Genomic DNA, 18,719 nt, shown 5'->3' with positions numbered 1-18,719 from the left:
CAAATTCGAATTTTCACCATTTTGAGTGGTTGTCGGAATGTATGCATTCACATTATCTTGAGTAAACTGCTTGGAGTAAGGGGAGAGGAGTAAGGGGAGAGGAGATGAATAAGGCGAGCGATGAGGGGAGGAGTAAGGGGAGAGGAAAGGAGTAAGGGGAGAGGAGTAAGGGGAGGGAGAGGAGGAAGGGGAGAGGAAACAATCAGACTAAGGGGGGCGGGGGGGGGAGGAGAGAGGAGGACAAGAGTCAGGGGAGATCACACAAGGAAAAATGGTTGGGGGAGGGATGGGTTCAAAATCCCATATTAATTTGTATTACATAAATGCATGAGATGGCCCGTGTGACAAGCAATGTATCTGTTGATGCTGATTCACATCTGTCCCCTGTTGTTGTTCGGCTGATCTGCCATCTGTCATTCTGCTCTATCATGAGTTGTAATCTCTGTATTACAAAAAGTTAACATGGCAAAAGTCCTCTCAACGAAAACAAATTGTCCACGATATGAAATCATGACAGATTTTGGATTATTTCATGCATATGCAGAACCTTGCTGCTGGTTGCATCATTTTTTGGGTGCTCGACCATGCTGATAGATACGGTGACTACCACCGATCCCTCGCCCCTGGTGAAAATTTCCTCTTTCAGCATTTGTAATTGGTGTGAATGAATAAAGACATTCTTCCTCACTCATAAAATATTACTTGAACTTCGGTAAAATGCTGCAGTCGAGAGGATTCCCTTGTAAACATAATTGTTCATGTATTCTGTTGCATTCGCTTCCTGAAAAACATACATCTGCCTTCAGTTGATATTGATTTGTGATATTGATTTGTCATTTTATATTAAAACTATATAACAACCTGCAAATGTTGCATAAGTTACTGGAAGACTGAAGTATATCAATTAGTACATGATTAAACATAACTTTAGATATTTCTTATTTAGTTCAAATAAAAATTTAATGAATATAATGCACAGCTTTTTGTGTGGAGACATTGTAAAAGTTGCCAAGGAGCAGCACAAGTCAAAACGTCAGAAATGGAACATTGTTCTTTTTCAACACTGAGAATGTGCCGAAGTAATGATTCACTCCCTTGATCTGTGTAACTGTCTGTAACTCCAAACCCTGTGGGACCTTGAGGGGCTGTTTGCTCTTTTCTGATTGGCTGTACTTGTGCCTTCCCCACCGGAAGGAACCAATATTGTTTAGACTGTTTCACTCCATTCCCAGTAGCAGAAAGCAGTTATTTTGATTTCAAACTTGGGTAAAATTTACTCCTTCCTTGATAAAAGGCTATTTCTTTCATTTTTTATCCTGCTTGTTCAATCATTCCCCCCACTCGTCCCTGTTTCATATATAGAGCTTGCATTAGTGCTTTTTTGAGTTTAAGTGATGGAGATTTCTCCTGTATGTGTGCACATACATAATGTTATTAAACATTCTCCTTTGTATGCTGAACCTGAGTGGAAATTGAATTAATTTCTTCCCCACTCCCCACCCTCCTTCTCTGCGCTGCACTCCAACCCAGTCGATTCAGACAGGAATTTAGATTCCAGCCAGAGTTCATTTTCCTGGCACATAATTGCCTGCTCTTTTTAAAAGGTATCATTTAATCTGACATCTACAAGTGAATGTAAGCAGGTCATACAGCCAATTTAAATTTTTCCTATGTAGGGTGGCACACAATGGGTGCAACACTCTGCCTGCAAAACATCTATAAAGTTTATAGTTGGGTTGGGAATCAAACCAAAATTAGACAGCTCAAAGGGAAGTATGCCACCTCTAAGCTATTAACCCAGGTTTGGAATGATTCCCCATCATAATAAATCTGTTGGAAGGCAAAATACTGATGGAAAATCGAGGCGAGGAACAGCTTCTTTTATATGAGGCTGTACCAAGGATCACAAGGGATCACAAGGAAATTAGACACAGGTGGAGGCCATTCAGCCCATTAGGCATGCACCACATCAATACCACAACAATTTATCAACACCAGATCAATTACGAAATGCAAAATGTTTTCCTTTTTTTTTAGGAAGTGGTTTTTTTTGTTTGATTTTTTTTTTTTAAATCGTTTTTGCAGTTTCATTTTTTTCCTTCTTTTCAGGGGACGTGGCATGGGCTTGGGTAAAGAACACACAACATCAACCACACAAACCCCTTGACGAGACCTCCACCAACACTCCATACACACAATCACCCATCAATGCTCAAGCTACCTAAAGTCCTGCCAACACACCCCTCCATCTCCAATACTTCCAGGTACCTATCTAATTCCAATTTAAACTTATCTACTGTTTCTGCAGGCCACTACATTTCCAGGGAGATCATTCCATGCATTACCTACTCTGATTGAAAGACCCCTGCCGAACTACTGTCTTCACTCACCTCTTCTTTACTCTCAGGCTCTGGCCCCTGGGTATATCACTGTCTACTCTGCTGAATAATTATTCTGCCCTTATTATGTCTATACCTTTCATTATCTCACCTCCATCATATCTCCTCATACCCGCCTCCATTCTCGTGTATAAAGCCCTGTCTCCTTCAGCCGTTCCTAATCACTGAGTCGAGCTCGGCCCAGAATCAATCTAGCAGCCCTGCGCTGATCCCTCTCAATGGCAGCTCTTGTCCTTCCTAAGTTGTGGTGACCAAAACTGCACACAATATTCCAGATATGGCCTCACTAAATTCCTACACAATGTTAACACCACCTCTTTTCATTGATAATTGATCCCCCTCTGAATACAACCAAAAACCAGATTTGCTTTCCCCGAGAGCTGCCTGGCACAGTGCTGCCTGCTTATCTCCCATATCTATGACCACACACAGATCCTTTTCCTGTGTGACATGCTCCAAAATTTCCCCTTGCATGATGTAATCTCGATGTTCATTGTTCTTTCCCATCCCCAACACCTTACACTTACTCAGGTTAAATTGCATCTGCCAATATTTTGCCCAATCTATGCAAGTATCAATACTTTTACATTCCTGAATCTGATCACAACCTCCTCTGCTATCCACATTACCTCCAAGCATTGTGTCATTTGTAAATTTGTAAAGCCTATTCTTCACCCAACTATCCAAATTGCTTGTATAAATAATGAATACTAATGATCCGAGTACTGATCCCTGAGGTACCCCACAACTTGCATCCTCCCAGCAAGACATCTTCCCACTCTCAGCCAGTCTTTGCTTCCTATCATGAAGCCAGTTCGCAATCCAATTACCGACCTGACCAGCCACTCCACAAGCCCTTACCTTGGCGAACAACCTCCGATGTGGTACCTTATCAAATGCCTTCCTAAACTCTAGATATACTCTAGATATACTAGATATACTGTCCACTGCCATTCCCTCATCCACCCAATCAGAAACTGCTTCATAGAACTTAAAAAAGATTTGTTAGAAGAAGAACTACCTTTGATAAACCCATGTTGACTACCTTTAATTAGTTTGTATTTATTTAAATGGTTCCTCATCTGGTCCCTAATTAATGTCTCCAACACCTTCCCCACACCTGAAATCAAACTAACAGGTCAATAGTTTCCCAATTCTTCTCTGGATCCTTTCTTAAATAATGATGTTACATTTTCGACTCTCCAATTCTCCAGTACCTGTCCTGACACCAATGAGCTCTTGAAAATATCTGAAGACCACAAGGGGAAAACCAGAGATGTCAGGATAAGTCAATTTTGAAGAAACTGAAAAACAAAGTTTCAAGACTTTGGTGGACTGTTTAATAACTGTCATATAGATTTCTTTTCCAGTAAAAGGAAGAGTGATCATTGGCCGATCAAATTAAGCATGTAGCATTTGCCAAGCTTCTGTGTTATTTAATTTAAGAGCAAAGAACGAATCAATGTTGCAAACTGACATCACTGGTTATTCCCTTGTTTAATAATTGCCATGCAATTTTAACCCAGGATGTGTAGCAAATTCATGCTTGTTGGTTACTAGCATACATTACATGACTTTGGTGATCACAGATTATTTTTTTCAACATTAAACGGTCATTGTTTTTTTGTTTGATTGGTGTTCAATGCCATACTCAAGGGTATTTCGCTTATATGACGACGGATTCTCCATTTCTTACTCCGAACTACTTAATATGATGGAAAACCAGGAGGAAACCAAGGATAAACCACCCCCGTGATAGCCGAAGTCACCTCATGTGACTCCCTCATATACCTAAGCAGGTTGATTGGGCGGTGGGTACATCGAATGAGGATGGGTACTCAGACGCGCTAACCATTAAGCCACGGCGTGGGTCCCATAAAAGTCACAATAAAGGTTTGACCAGGCTTGAACCACGATATGCACCAACTACGGAGCCCATGATATAACCAAATAGGCTATTGTAGTGCTCAGAGTTTATGCTGTGAAAGTTTTACAACCTTTCATTTTTTAGTTTCTCAACTCTGAATATTATGGTGGAACAGTTAACATGAATGAAAGGGAGATAACCAGGAGTAAAGTACTGACAACTCTGGGTTTCTACTTGTTCAGCTTTGACAACACTTGTTTTTTCATTGCACGGCTAAACTTTATACCATATAAATTATGTGACACCCCTGGTTATTTGTTAAAGTAATATTGTGAGAGGAAACCTTATGTTGCCAACTATTGGGAGGTGCAATAAACCTGAAATTTATAAAAAGTGACATTTCTGGTTTTCCCCCTGTGGTCTTCATCTGTTAACATCTTGCATACCTGCTCAGCCACCTCTATCAATACTTTCGGGTGCATATTATCTGGCCCCGGAGCTTTATCTCCTCTTGGATTTCCTTGCTGTTCCTTCACTTCTTCGACTCCAACATGGATCTTCTGTAAAAGCCCTTTCTCACCAACTTGATAGATATTCTCAGCTATTGGCAATTCTCCTGACTGTTCTTGTTTGAAGCAAAATACCTGTTTAATAAGCCTGCCATCTCACTTTCCTCACTAACCACTCTCACAGCACTATTCCTTAATGGGCCCACACTGGTCCTAACCTGTTCTTTTCACCTGATATACTTAAAGAATGCCTTGTTATTTTGTTTAATATCCTTTGCCATGACCTTCTCGTACTCTCTTTTGGCTTGCCGAGTTATTTCCTTAACTTGACTCCATTTACTCCGACAGTGGTATAAATCTAACTCCAGTCATGTGATTTTATACCAAATAAATGACTTCTGCTTCTCCTTAATAGCAATCTGTATCTCACTATTCAACCACCCTGGCCTCTCTCTGCTTCTAATTTTACACCCCATTGAAATGTACTTACTTTGCACTCGACACATTTACTCCTTGAAGGTTTCCCATTTCTCAGATGCCGATTGTCCTATTGGTAGCTTCTCCCAATCTACATCACCCAACTGTCTCCTCGTACCCTCAAGGTTTGCTTTCCTGAAATCTAATAACTTTCCTCTGCTGTCTTGAACTCTAACCATGAACAGAATCTTTGCACACACAATGTTATGGTCACTTCATCCTAAATGCTTCCCTACCTCCACCTCCTCCACCACATTGGGAACGTTACTTAAAAGGAGGTTGAACACTGCACTCCCTCTCGTGGGCTTATCTACAAACTGGGTTAAAAAGCAATCCGAGACTAAATCTCGGAAATCCTCATCTGCTCTGCCCTTTCCCTGTTCCTGGACCCAATCTACCCCTGGCAAGATAAAAATCACCCATAATCAATACTCTTCCCTTACTATAGGCCCTTTTGAAATCTTCATATATTCCTCCTTCTTTCACACACAGAGCCCTATAAAAGCATCCTACCAGTATCTTTCTGTTTTTACAATCTCAAATCTCTAAACAAACAGAATCCTCCACATGAATTCCCTCCTTAATGTCATCCCTTTCTTTTGATGCAATGCTGTCCTTTACCCAGATTGCTCCTCCTCATCCTCCTCCTCTTCTTCCTCCTCCTCCTCCTCCTCCTATTTTCTGCTTCCTATCACACTGATACACCTTGTGGCCTTCCAATCCTGCCCTCCAGTGACTCTCCTCCTTAAACCATGTCTCACTCACTGCAACTATAGCATACTCCTCGCTATCTACTTTGGCTTCAAGCTCTTCCATCTTATTATTTAAACTTCTGGCATTGGTATAGAATATGTTTAACTTTTCCCTTCCTGAAATTCTATTTTCTTGCCTGACCTTACTAATCACAATTTCATCATCAGTTCATTCCTTAATAGCTTCCTTTCCTCACTGCCTAAAAAATTTCCCACCCTCCACTGACCTAAAAAAAAACAAAAAAAAAAAACCTGTATTCCTTCCTCATTTCCCACTGCAAACCTCGCTGCCCCATTTCTATTTAGCAGATGGCCATCATTCTGGAAACACTCCCTTTGTCCACAAAATGATTCCCACTGCTTCTTAAATGCAAAACCTTCCTCCCTACACCATTGGTCTAGCAATTGGTTGACATCCATCGCTCTGCTCATAATTTCTATTTCATGTCCTAATCTTGGGAGAATCAAAGAAAAAATTGCCTCATAACCCTTTGATTTTAGCTGCTTACTCAATATCCTGTATCTATTTTTCAAAACCTCAGAGTGAACTTTCCCGAAATAATTTGCTCCTCGGTGTACCACACCCAACTTATTCCTGCCGTGACCCGATATGATGTCATTTACCCTTCCTTCAATGTCCCTAACTCCTGCTCCTTCAAAACTACACAGAATTCCATGTCTATGACCCTGCCTGCAGAATGAAGAATCTAGGTGAGGTGAGGGCAGAGAATATTTAATAGTCCCATCACCCACAAAAATTATCTCCCAGACCTCATTGCTATCTTTCTCTATTGCTGCACATTCACCATTGCCTGCACCCACTGCACCATCACTGCCTGCACCATCACTGACTGCGCCGGCCGGCTCACCACCGCCTGCGCGCCCTGCCCTGTCACCACCGCCTGCACGCTCTGCCCCATCACCACTGCCTGCGCACTCTGCGCCATCTCCACTGCCTGTTCCCGCTACGCCATCACCACTGCCTGCTCCCGCTACGCCATCACCACTGCCTGCTCCCGCTACGCCATCACCACTGCCTGCTCCCGCCACGCCATCACCACTGCCTGCTCCCGCCACGCCATCACCACTGCCTGCTCCCGCCACGCCATCACCACTGCCTGCTCCCGCCACGCCATCACCACTGCCTGCTCCCGCCACGCCATCACCACTGCCTGCTCCCGCCACGCCATCACCACTGCCTGCTCCCGCCACGCCATCACCACTGCCTGCTCCCGCCACGCCATCACCACTGCCTGCTCCCGCCACGCCATCACCACTGCCTGCTCCCGCCACGCCCATCACCACTGCCTGCTCCCGCTACGCCCACCACCACTCCCTGCCCCCGCCGCGCCCTCACTACTGCCTGCTCCCGCCACGCCATCACCACTGCCTGCTCCCGCCACGCCATCACCACTGCCTGCTCCCGCCACGCCATCACCACTGCCTGCTCCCGCTACGCCATCACCACTGCCTGCTCCCGCCACGCCATCACCACTGCCTGCTCCCGCCACGCCATCACCACTGCCTGCTCCCGCCACGCCATCACCACTGCCTGCTCCCGCTACGCCATCACCACTGCCTGCTCCCGCTACGCCATCACCACTGCCTGCTCCCGCTACGCCATCACCACTGCCTGCTCCCGCTACGCCATCACCACTGCCTGCTCCCGCTACGCCATCACCACTGCCTGCTCCCGCTACGCCATCACCACTGCCTGCTCCCCCTACGCCATCACCACTGCCTGCTCCCGCTGCACCATCACCACTTCCAATATACTCAGAAACCTTACTTCACAACCGTAACCAACTATTATCGTCAAATTTCTCACATTCTGCCACTTACTACATATGATCTACAAGTTCCTTCAACCTTGTAATAACTATCCTAAAGTGGGCTATTACCTCACACTTCCTTCAACAGCAAGTATCCTCCTCTTCCTTTGTCATTCGGTCTAAATTTATACTCTTTTTCACCCAAATACTCCCGAGGACTCAACTGACTTAAATGCGAAACTTAACACGAGACCTCCCCCCTGCTTCTTTCAATAACTAATACAAATACACTTTTATAAACACAGTCCCACAGTCCTGGACACAAATCACGACAACAAAATATGCAAAACACACAAAAAGCACTTACCTTGTTCTGGCCGAGGAGCTTATACAGCCGCGTGCGAACAACCGGATGTGACGCGCTCAAAGGTGTTGTTGTTGTTCGTCGTTGGGGTTTTTCCAGGTGAAGGAGGAAAGATATTTTGTTTTAATTAAAAAAGGAAAAAGGAATGAGTTTGAAGGTTGAGAATTCACAATAATTGTAACGATAACTGGAACAAAGAAGTGAAAACAAGGCAGAAGACGTAGGGGAAGGTAGGTAGGCCTGATATCACAGGTAGGCCCAAATTAACTCTAGAGACAAACTAAACGATTTAACACAGCAGGACACAATTTGGGACAGAAAAGTAGACGAAAAACACGAAGAGCAAACCAGAAATAACAACGAAACAGCTAAACACAATGTAAATGGTCTGAGGAACTTGGCTTGGAAAAACCGGTCGGCCAGCGCGCCACCCAGTCATCCATATACACCGATCCCCAATCCGGAAATCCCGGAATCCTTGAACCAGAAACCGGAAATCCCCGAAAATCCCTGCCGTCCTCCCGGGGATCATCTTGTTTGCCGAGAACCATGCTATTTCCCCTCCTAAATTGGAGGCCAAGAGACAATAACACATTCATCAGAAAAGGCCAGAGGCATTCAAGCAGGAATTTGGAATTTGGCCAGGGTACTGGAGATAACTGATCTGCTCTTTGTGAAAGACCAATAATAATAAGCTGGATGCCAGCAATGCACATAAAAGCTTGGTCAGGACCAGTGGCCTGTATCAGTTTGGTGTTGTGCTCCAGGCCGAAAGGTGGTCTTATCTTCAACAATTAACAGATATTTATCAATATTTTATCAACAATGTATTACAGCATGATTAGGTCTCATCATAAGCATTAATGTCAGGTCTGAATAATTGACTATCTTAATTAGGAAATGCTTTTAATCGAGACGTAAATGCAAGTTTTACTTCAATAAAATAACTTTTATTTTTGCTCGTGACCATTCGGTTATGAATTTCCTTTTCGTGGGTGATTAACAATTGATGTCGAAGTAGTGTGAAAATTTCAAAGTGCATCCAAGACCCATAAAATATCAATTGCTAAGAAAACAGTTGCGTTGGTTTTTTTGGACTCTCTCGGAACTCTCAATTATATCAAAAATTTAGGTCACCCACTTCTGGACACAGGATTTGCAGAAAAAACTCATATAAATAAAAACAAAAACCTGTGAACCGTTTATCAGAGCAAGTCACAAATGAAAATAAAAATCGGAGACTAAATTCACCGATGACAACACATGTTCAGGCAGCTCTTGTTTTAAAGTTAGTAGCATTTAAGGAATAGCTGTGCGCATGCGGAAAAATAAGCAAAACAAACAAAGGCATAAAAACAGCAAAAAATATAAACAAAGGGTGAAAGTGAGGACAGATATGAGTCCTGTGGTTTTGTGGTAAAACACCACAGAAGATTGAAAAAAAATTTTTTTTTTCCTCATAGCAGTGAAGGAAAAAAAAGAAAGAAAAAATGTCACCAATCGGTGATTGAAGGGGCAAGGTGAATGTAGATTTCCAGAGCCAGCCAAGACACTTTACCTGCCTCCACGTCTGAGGGGTTGAGGTGGGAGGCATGGGGAGGGACAACACAGGTGCATGCAACAAACGATATGAGAGGCAAAACCAGACCATGCAGGTCTTCCCGCCACCCACTCAATGGCAATTGACTCCCAGTTAGGTGAATGTAGAAATGCACAAAAGTACAAAAAGAAAATGAAGCTAAAGCTAGAGAAGCATGCAGGAATGACACACAAAGATGCTTTCTTGCAAAGGATCTATGATGGTTTTAATAAAGTACAATTTACATGTACAAATGAAAATTAAGACATCATTCATAAAACTTTGTTTCAGAGTAGACAAGAATATCAAAATGAACAAACATTCTCAAAAAAAGGTTCATTCAGCACCCAAGGAAAGTGGTGCAAAATTGTATCGAAAATATTATAACAAACCACCAGTTACCACACCTAATGCAAAGGAGGAAAGCGATACCAATGGTGCGGAACGATGCTACTCTAAAGGCATGGCTTAGCATCGCATGGCCGAAAAGATGCGGCGCTGTCCTGTTGGTGTGACGTGACATCACATAGCACCAACGGCATGTGTCACGTGGCACCAACGACATGCGTCGCATGGCCCTGATGGTGCGGTGTGGTGCAGTGTGGTATTGTGACGCCTCGGCAGCGTTGCATGGACCTGAAGGCATGGCATGGTTTTGCACAGCCCTGATGGCAGAACGTTGTGTGGCTCCCAATGACATCAGACAGAACCCACAGTGTGGGGCAGCGTCAAACAGGCATGATGGTGCAGTGCAGCATTGCACAGCCCTGGTGGGATAGGACGGTATGCGACCACAGCCACAATGGCACAGGACAGGGCGACACGGGCACGGCACAAGGTCACAGCCACGATGGCTCATGCAGTCCCAACGGTGAGATGTAGGATTGCGCAGCCATGCCGGTGCCACAAGGAACACAGCCCCGAAGGCACAATGTGGAATCGCTACACGGCATCGCGTGACCCAACGTGGCACAGTGCAACGCGGCATCGTGTGACCTGGCATGGCATTGCACAACCTGATTGCATGAGACAGCATAGCCCGGCCCCAATGGAGCACCGCGAGACCCCCAACAGCGCGAACCACATCACGCCATCAGAGGCGTACAATTCTGCCAACTCACAACCCCAATGGTGGGACATGCGGTGTTGCATGGCTCTAACGAAACAGTCACATAGCACCGATTGCATGGCCCTGAGGATGTAGTGCTGTGTGGCCCAAATGATATAGTGCTGTGTGGCCCTATTGGTCTCGTTGCACTGTCTGCAGCCTTTTTGTGGTTAAAATAAACCTGTGCAACAGTTTTATAAAATGAAGTAATAATGTACCATTTGTGGCCATGTATACACAAAGAATAAGCAACGAAAACAATATCATTTTGTCCACATGTGGCTGCTTTTAAAATGCAGTGTTCGTGGATAATGTAATGATATCTACAATGTGCTTCTGCCACATTGTTCCATTTTAAGTTGCTCACAGAAATAAGGCAAAACACAACTTGAAAACCAACAGGAGTATCTCCAAAATAACAGGGAGGGTTATTACCTCCACCACCGAAGGTGAAGGAGGTTATATTTTCACCCCTTTCTGCCTGTTTGTCTTTCTACCTGTTTGTCTGTCTGTTTGTTTGTGTGCAGGATATCTAAAAAAGTTGTGGACGGATCCGGATGAAATTTTGGGGACAGGTTGGTGTATAATAAGGCCGAACTGGTTCGATTTTGGTAAAGATCCGGATCTGACTACTAGAATTTTTAAAGTGATTTTTTACCATTGAGAGATAGGACCAAAAACAATATATGGCATGATATCTCAAGAAGCTGTGGACGGATTTGGACGAAACTTGGTGGACACTTTGGGTGTGTGACAAGAAAGAATTGATTTGATTTTGGTGAAGATCCGAATCCGGATCTGGATACGAGAATTATTTAATTCCAAAGCGATTCTTCACCATTGAGAGATAGGGCCAAAAACGATATAGTTCTGTATAACATGATATTTCAAAAATGTATTGGACCCAATATGTTCTCATGGATCAGGCATTGCATGGTGGAAGTATGCGCTCTTCCACCACCCCACATGTGGCTGCTATTAAAATGGCATGGCCCTGAGGATTCACCGATGCATCGCATGATCCTGATGCAATGTATGAACAAAAAGCACCGATGGCAAAAACCAGCATCGATTGATGTCGAAGTATTGTGAAAATTTCAAAGTGGATCCAAGACCCATAAAATATCAGTTGCTAAGAAAACAGTTGCGTTGGATTTTTTGTACTCTCTCGGAACTCTCAATTATATCAAAAATTTAGGTCAACCACTTCTGGACACAGGATTTGCGGAAAAACTCCACCAGATTTGGGTTGATGAGGACAGATCCTGTGTCCAGAAAAAATCCTGTGTCCAGAAAAAACTTCTGGACAGGATTTGGGTTGATGGTGAGAAAAAAAAACCTGCGGTATTGTATTTGCCACCAATACAATCGCTCTACCGAGTGCCCTTCTAGTTTTTCAATGAGATCTGTACGAGAAATTATTAGATATTTAAAGAATTTTCAGACTCATCTTAATCATTGTGCATCACTTGAACTCATTTAGACAGAAAGAAGCAGATGATTCGTTGTCAATTTAAAAAAAAAATTTTTTTAAACATTCCAAATCATGCTTCAGCAAGTGTTATCATCAAGTTGCAGTAAGCTATACAAAAAAAAACTATCTCCACATTTTGAGCTTTAATCGTTTTTCCCGACTCAGTAAGAGATACAGTTAATTACGATCAAAAAGAGATGGCTGCTACATTTATTTTCATCATGAGAAGAAAAACACAACGGTTCAATGAAAAAATGATAAAAACCAACAGAATGTAAAGGTGGAAAAGATTATGTATGGTTTGAATGAATTGAGAAATAATCTACATCTGCCATAGTAGTCTTTAACTGACGAGCCATCAAAAGGTTGAGGGGATTACATCGTTTTTGCATCTTGTGAACATAGCTCATAATAGTCTCAAAAAAATGAGTTGCTTCATGGATGTATTCATGAATGAAAAAATAATTTCACATTATGCATTTTGTCACGTACAAAAGTGATCCAGGGACAAACAAGCTAACACTCAGGCGACGAAATTCAACAATGGCACGTATGTGAAAGGCACTAATAGTTAATCACTTACTCAAGGAATGTGTCTTCTTTGTAATAGAAATTTGGTTTGCCCAAGCATATTAGTGCATTATATTTAAACAAAAGAAAGTTATGTAGTGGTCTAAGGGAAAAAAGTTACACTCCATTACTCTGTACGCTAATGCATTTCAGATCGAGCAGATCACTGGATACAAAACAAATGTATTTTATTTATGCCAAGGATTTCATGAATTTTATTTTCATTCCCATTGGGTTTTATGCATTGAACAGGCACAGCAAGGTGAGTCTCTTGGCAAAAAATAGAACCAAATAAAATTGTGAAAAGGTATAAAAGAGAAACTTTGCCCTGTGGTATTTACAGAACACAAGGTAAGCTTGCAGGTTGGTAAAACAGTGGCCAGTTGAGAACTGACATGTTGTGACAAAGGAATTTGTATTTACTGCAATATTAGCTCATTAGAAAACACAAGTTTGGCATTAGAAGCTGCTTACTTGGCTCAATGAAAAACATGTTTGATATTAAAGTTGGTTATTGTGGGATGGCTTCATTAAATAAAAAATAAAAATAATAAAACACGACATGGCCATAAGGCGGTTGACGTGATTTTAAAGACTACAAGTCTGGAGACGGCGATGGTTCACGAGCAATGTACACGGTTCGCCTTTTTATTTTTTGACCTTCGAGGGGACGCCACGGGCAAACTGGCGGGAATCGGGAAAAACGTAAATGATGAAAGTTGTAGTACTCGAAGAGCACGACTTGCATACCAACTTTCATTCGAAACAGTTGAAAACCCGAGGAGCTCGATGCCCAATTTATTGATTTTTTGACATTTTCTAAGTTCGTGACCTTGTGACCTTGACCTTGGGAAGAAAATGAAAAAAAAAAATCGAGCTCCGTGGGGCTATGCAGGTGCCATTGGGCAAACCAAATACCGAAACTCCTGCCAGATTCGACAAACCCCCTCGGAGAAGATGTAACTTGAAACCGGCTACCCCCGAAAAACACGTTTTTTGGGCATGGCTCCACCCATAATGGGCACAGCATGCCCATTCTCAGGAAAACACAACTAGATCATGATATAAACCTCCCACCCAAATCTTATCAGGATCGGATCAAAACCCACGGAGCTATGCTCGGGACAAACAGACTGACAGACAGACAGACACACACCTATAACGAATATAGTGGTCACTTACTGACTCGTGAACCAATTACACAAGCGCATTGGAAAATCCTGTCTGTATCTTATTGATCAATGATAAAGGGCCAATGCCCGACACATTGGTTTTCTTTATAATCCTACGATTAATTCGCAATTTGTCAATGGCTTTGACACCAATACAATTTTATATTACAGACGTGAGGCATCAAAAAGCTACATATATCGAACAAACAGTTTCAAGTGCAGCACCTCGCTACCATTAGATCATTTAAGTTGCATCAGATGTGGCAATAAATGTGAATCGTTGCTTCCAGCTTGCTGGTTCAATGACAGAATATGCCATTAGCATTTTTACCACCTCACTCCCTACCTTGTTGAGAGTCCTATGCAGGTACAGGCTACTTGCCAGTAGGTATAATTCATTGTGATTTTTTTGTTGTTGTTTTTTTAAGTTCACAAAAGGCCTTTAAATAATTTGGTGCTTGTAAAACTTTACAAAAGAATAAGATCAAATATATATATATATAAATATATATAAATATATATATATATATATATATATATATATATATATATATATATATATATATATATATATATATATATATAAATATATATATACACATATACATATACACATATACACATATACATACATACACACACACACACACACACACACACACACACACACACACACACACACACACACACACACACACACACACACACACACACACACACACACACACACACACACACACACACACACGCACACACACACACACACGTCAAAAGTTTGGACATACCTACTTATTCAAGGGTTTCTCTTTATTTTTACTATTTTCTACATTGTAGAATAATAGTGAAGACATCAAAACTATGAAATAACATATATGGAATTATGTAATAACCAAAAACGTGTTAAACAAATCAAAATATTGTTACGAATTTGGGAATTCGATTGCACACAACATACAGGTTCCTTTAGTCAACGATGTCGATAAGTGCTTGTTCCCTAGATAGCTCACCTTTCATTGTTTAAATGTTCAGAAATCGATTAGATGCGCTGCAGATCGATTTAATAGTTAGGGAACGAACAATGGAGACATCCCTCCCTCTCTTCTGCGAAGAGGAAGAACCACCCTGCCATCCCGTGACTCATGATGTCAACAACTCCCTCCCACCCGTGGCTGAGCGGGGGATGGAGCACGAGGGCATGAGTCATGAGTCACGCAGGGAGCGGGGGAAGGGCGGGAGAAGGATAAGAGGAGATCTTTTCTTTTGTTCGTGGGCAGAGTTGGAGGAGGGAGTTGAGGGGAGTCATTCTGCAGACCGTCGGGTCCTGCTTGGCTTGCGTTAGGGTTGAGGCCCTCGGAAGCTTTTTGCTTCGGCTGGCTCAGTGAGCTTCGGCTGAGGCCTGGCTCGGGAGGAGGCTTTTTGGAGGCTCTTTGCTTTGATGGTTCCGTGAGCTTCAGCTTCTGCTTGGCTCGGGAGAGGTTTTTGCCTCAAGCTGCCCTGTTTGGAAGGAAGTTAAGCCGGTCGCTCGGCTCGAGCTGCGAGTGGTGGCTTCTTCTTATTGGTTCGTGGAGCTCTTTGTTCTCCATTTTGGTTCCCGGCTTGGTGCGACTCATCGACCTCTTCTTGGAGGTGGTTCCTCGGGGAAGCGACGCATCGACGGAAAGGATCGGCGCCTCGTCGCACCAGCACGTGTTGAGAAGCGCGGGAGGATTCGCGGGAGCTAGGGAAGGATCGCAGCTCGCGGCAATTGGGTCCAGCTCGCTCTCGATGGAGCCCGAGTCTGAACAACTTGAAGACCACACGAGGTGGAGAGGTTCGAGATAGACTCTGGGTTTCAGCTCACCTGTCCTCCGAGCTGGAGCTCATTATTAAAGGCCTCTGCCACCATTTATTGGGTGTGTGTGTGTGCGTACGTGTGTCCGTGGGCCCGTCTAATAAGTAGGAACTGCTGTTAAGTGAAAGTGACTATACATAATAAGTAGACGGTTGTAGTTCTTTTGTCGTGCTTTTGTTGCTTGAATAATTGCATATGTGTTTTGCCTTGTTTAATTGCATACGTGCTTTATTATAATAAATGTCCTTGTGTGAATGTAAACCTGTTCGTTGCGTCCATTCCCTCATTGAACTGCCCCATCTTGCACTCGAATATAGTTGGTTTTTAAATAGCCAGTAAAGTGATTGGATCCAACAGGACTGCGCGATAATACCCCGCTCGGTTATCCCAAAAGGAAGCGAGCTGCTTAAGCGGCTCATTTCCAAGTGGTCCCGTTGAGGTGCAATCTCTCGGTAACCTACCCGCGCGAATAATTAGGTAAATCAAAGATTTGGCGATCGGACCCTGCAGCACGCGGGTGGAGTGTGGACAAGGTTGTGGTGTGGTGAAAAACACACCCGTGGCTGGTTTCCGGCGTTGATCCGGAAAGCCGCGACTGGATTGTCCGTTCGGTGGGCGAAGCGGCCGCTATTGGCTAAACGCGGTCATTCGCATGCCGGCGGGCGTAAATCTACAACAATATATTATATATTATAGATTCTTCAAAGTATCCACCCTTTGCCTTGATGACAGCTTTGCACACTCTTGGCATTCTCTCAACCAGCTTCATGAGGTAGTCACCTGGAATGCTTTTACAACAGTCTTGAAGGTGTTCCCACATTTGCTGAGCACTTGTTGGCTGTCTTTCCTTCACTCTGCGGTCCAACTCATCTCAAACCATCTCAATTGGGTTTAGGTCGGTGATTGTGGAGGCCACGTCATCTGATGCAGCACTCCATCACTCTCTTTCTTGGTCAAATAGCCCTTACATAGCTGGAGGTGTATTGTGGGTCATTGTTCTGTTGAAAAACAAATGATGGTCCCACGAAGCACAAACCAGATGGGCTGGCGTATCACTGCAGAATGCTGTGGTAGCCATGCTGGTTAAGTGTGCCTTGAATTCTAAAAAAAAAAAATCACCGACAGTGTCACTAAACAAAGCATCCCACATTATCACACCTCCTCCTCCATGCTTCACGGTGGGAACCACACATGCAGAGATCATCCGTTCACCTTCTTTGCGTCTCACAAAGACACGGTGGTTGGAACCAAAAAAAAACTCATCAGACCAAAGGACAGATTTCCACCGGTCTTATGTCCATTGCTCGTGTTTCTTGGCCCAAGCAAGTCTCTTCTTCTTATTGGTCTCCTTCAGTAGTGGTTTCTTTGCAGCAATTCGACCATGAAGGCCTGATTCATGCAATCTCGCTTGAACAGTTGATGTTGAGATGTGTCTGGTACTTGAACTCTGTGAAGCATTTACTTGGGCTGCAATCAGAGGTGCAGTTAATTGGCAATTTCTGAGGCTGGTAACTCTAATAAACTCATCCTCTACAGTGGAGGTAACTCTGGGTCTTCCTTTCCTATGGCAGCCCTCATGAGAGCTCGTTTCATCACAGCGCTTGATGTTTTTTGCGACTCCATTTAAATAAACTTTCAAAGTTCTTGAAGTTTTCCGGATTGACTGACCTTTATGTCTTAAAGTAATGGTGGACTGTCGTTTCTCTTTGCTTAGTTAAGTTGTTCTTGCCATAATATGGACAACCGCAGTACAGACAAAATAATGGTCTTTCACCAAATAGTGCTATTTACTGTGTCCCAACCCTACCTTGTCACAACACAACTGATTGGCTCAAATGCATTAAGAAGGAAAGAAATTCCACAAATTAACTTTTAACAATGAACACCTGTTAATGGAAGAGCATTCCAAGTGACTACCTCATGAAGCTGGTTGAGAGAATGCCAAGAGTGTGCAAAGCTGTCATCAAGGCAAAGGGTGGATACTTTGAAGAATCTGAAATATAAAATATACTTTGATTTGTTTCACACTTTTTTGGTTATGACATAATTCCATGTGTTATTTCATAGTTTTGATGTCTTCACTATTATTCTACAATGTAGAGAATAGTAAGTATAAAGAAAAACCCTTGAATGATTAGGTGTGTCCAAACTTTTGACTGGAACTGTAATTTTAGATATTTCCTATTCAGTTCACAAATTTTATGAATATAATGCATGGCTTTTTGTGTAGATGCATTGTAATAGCTGCTGAGGTTCTGTGAGTAGCCCCAGTCAATGTAATGTTGCTCTTTGTCAACACTCAGAACGTACCGAAGTAATGATTCATTCCCTTGATCTGTATAACTGTCTGTACCTCCAAACCCTGTGGAACCTCGAAGGGCCTGTTGTGCTTTTTTTCTGATTGGCTGTACTTGGGCCTTGCCTACATTGTTTAGACTGTTTCACTCCTTTCCCAGTAGCAGAAAGCAGTTATTTTGATTTTGAACTATGGAAATAGTTACTCTTTCACAGATGAAAAGCTATTTCTCTTTTATCCTTCTTGTTCAATCATTTCCCCCACTCGTCCCCACTCGATATAGAAGACTTAGGTTAGCGTTTTCCTTTGAGAAAGAGTTTCATTGATATATTTTCTCCCTTATGTGCATGTACGTACTGTATTTGTATTAAAGATTCTCCTTTGTCTGCTGAACCTGTGTGGAAATTGAGTTAATTTCTTCCACACAGGCATACCTTGATTTAAGTTGTCCCGTCCATCAATATGTACTCATGCTTTGAATTACGTCTCTTTACATCGAAGTTGCGTCATTCAAGCCACGTGCTTTGGCTTTTTCCATTGCCAATTTTC

General features: G+C 42.9%; 1 protein-coding gene across 8 annotated transcripts in view; it reads right to left on the bottom strand.

Moving 5' to 3' along the window:
- LOC147029991 (arf-GAP with GTPase, ANK repeat and PH domain-containing protein 1-like) overlaps positions 1–18,719 on the bottom strand; it is a 459,947-nt gene that overhangs the window by 356,795 nt on the left and 84,433 nt on the right. For 4 of the 8 annotated variants that reach the window (XM_085873584.1, XM_085873587.1, XM_085873586.1 and 1 more), the window contains exon 4: positions 9,699–9,710. The exons of 2 other annotated variants lie outside the window; for them this stretch is intronic. In XM_085873584.1, the coding sequence (XP_085729710.1) occupies positions 9,699–9,710 (12 nt within the window). 2 more of the 8 variants (XM_085873590.1, XM_085873591.1) reach the window with 2 other exon arrangements.

Source organism: Eptatretus burgeri, chromosome 3 (genome assembly GCF_056783735.1).
Source record: "Eptatretus burgeri isolate ZD-2024b chromosome 3, Ebu_testis_v1, whole genome shotgun sequence".
In the NCBI taxonomy this organism is placed as follows: domain Eukaryota; kingdom Metazoa; phylum Chordata; class Myxini; order Myxiniformes; family Myxinidae; genus Eptatretus; species Eptatretus burgeri.
The sequence above is the reverse complement of the archived record's forward strand: the minus strand, read 5'-3'. Positions and strand labels throughout refer to the sequence as shown.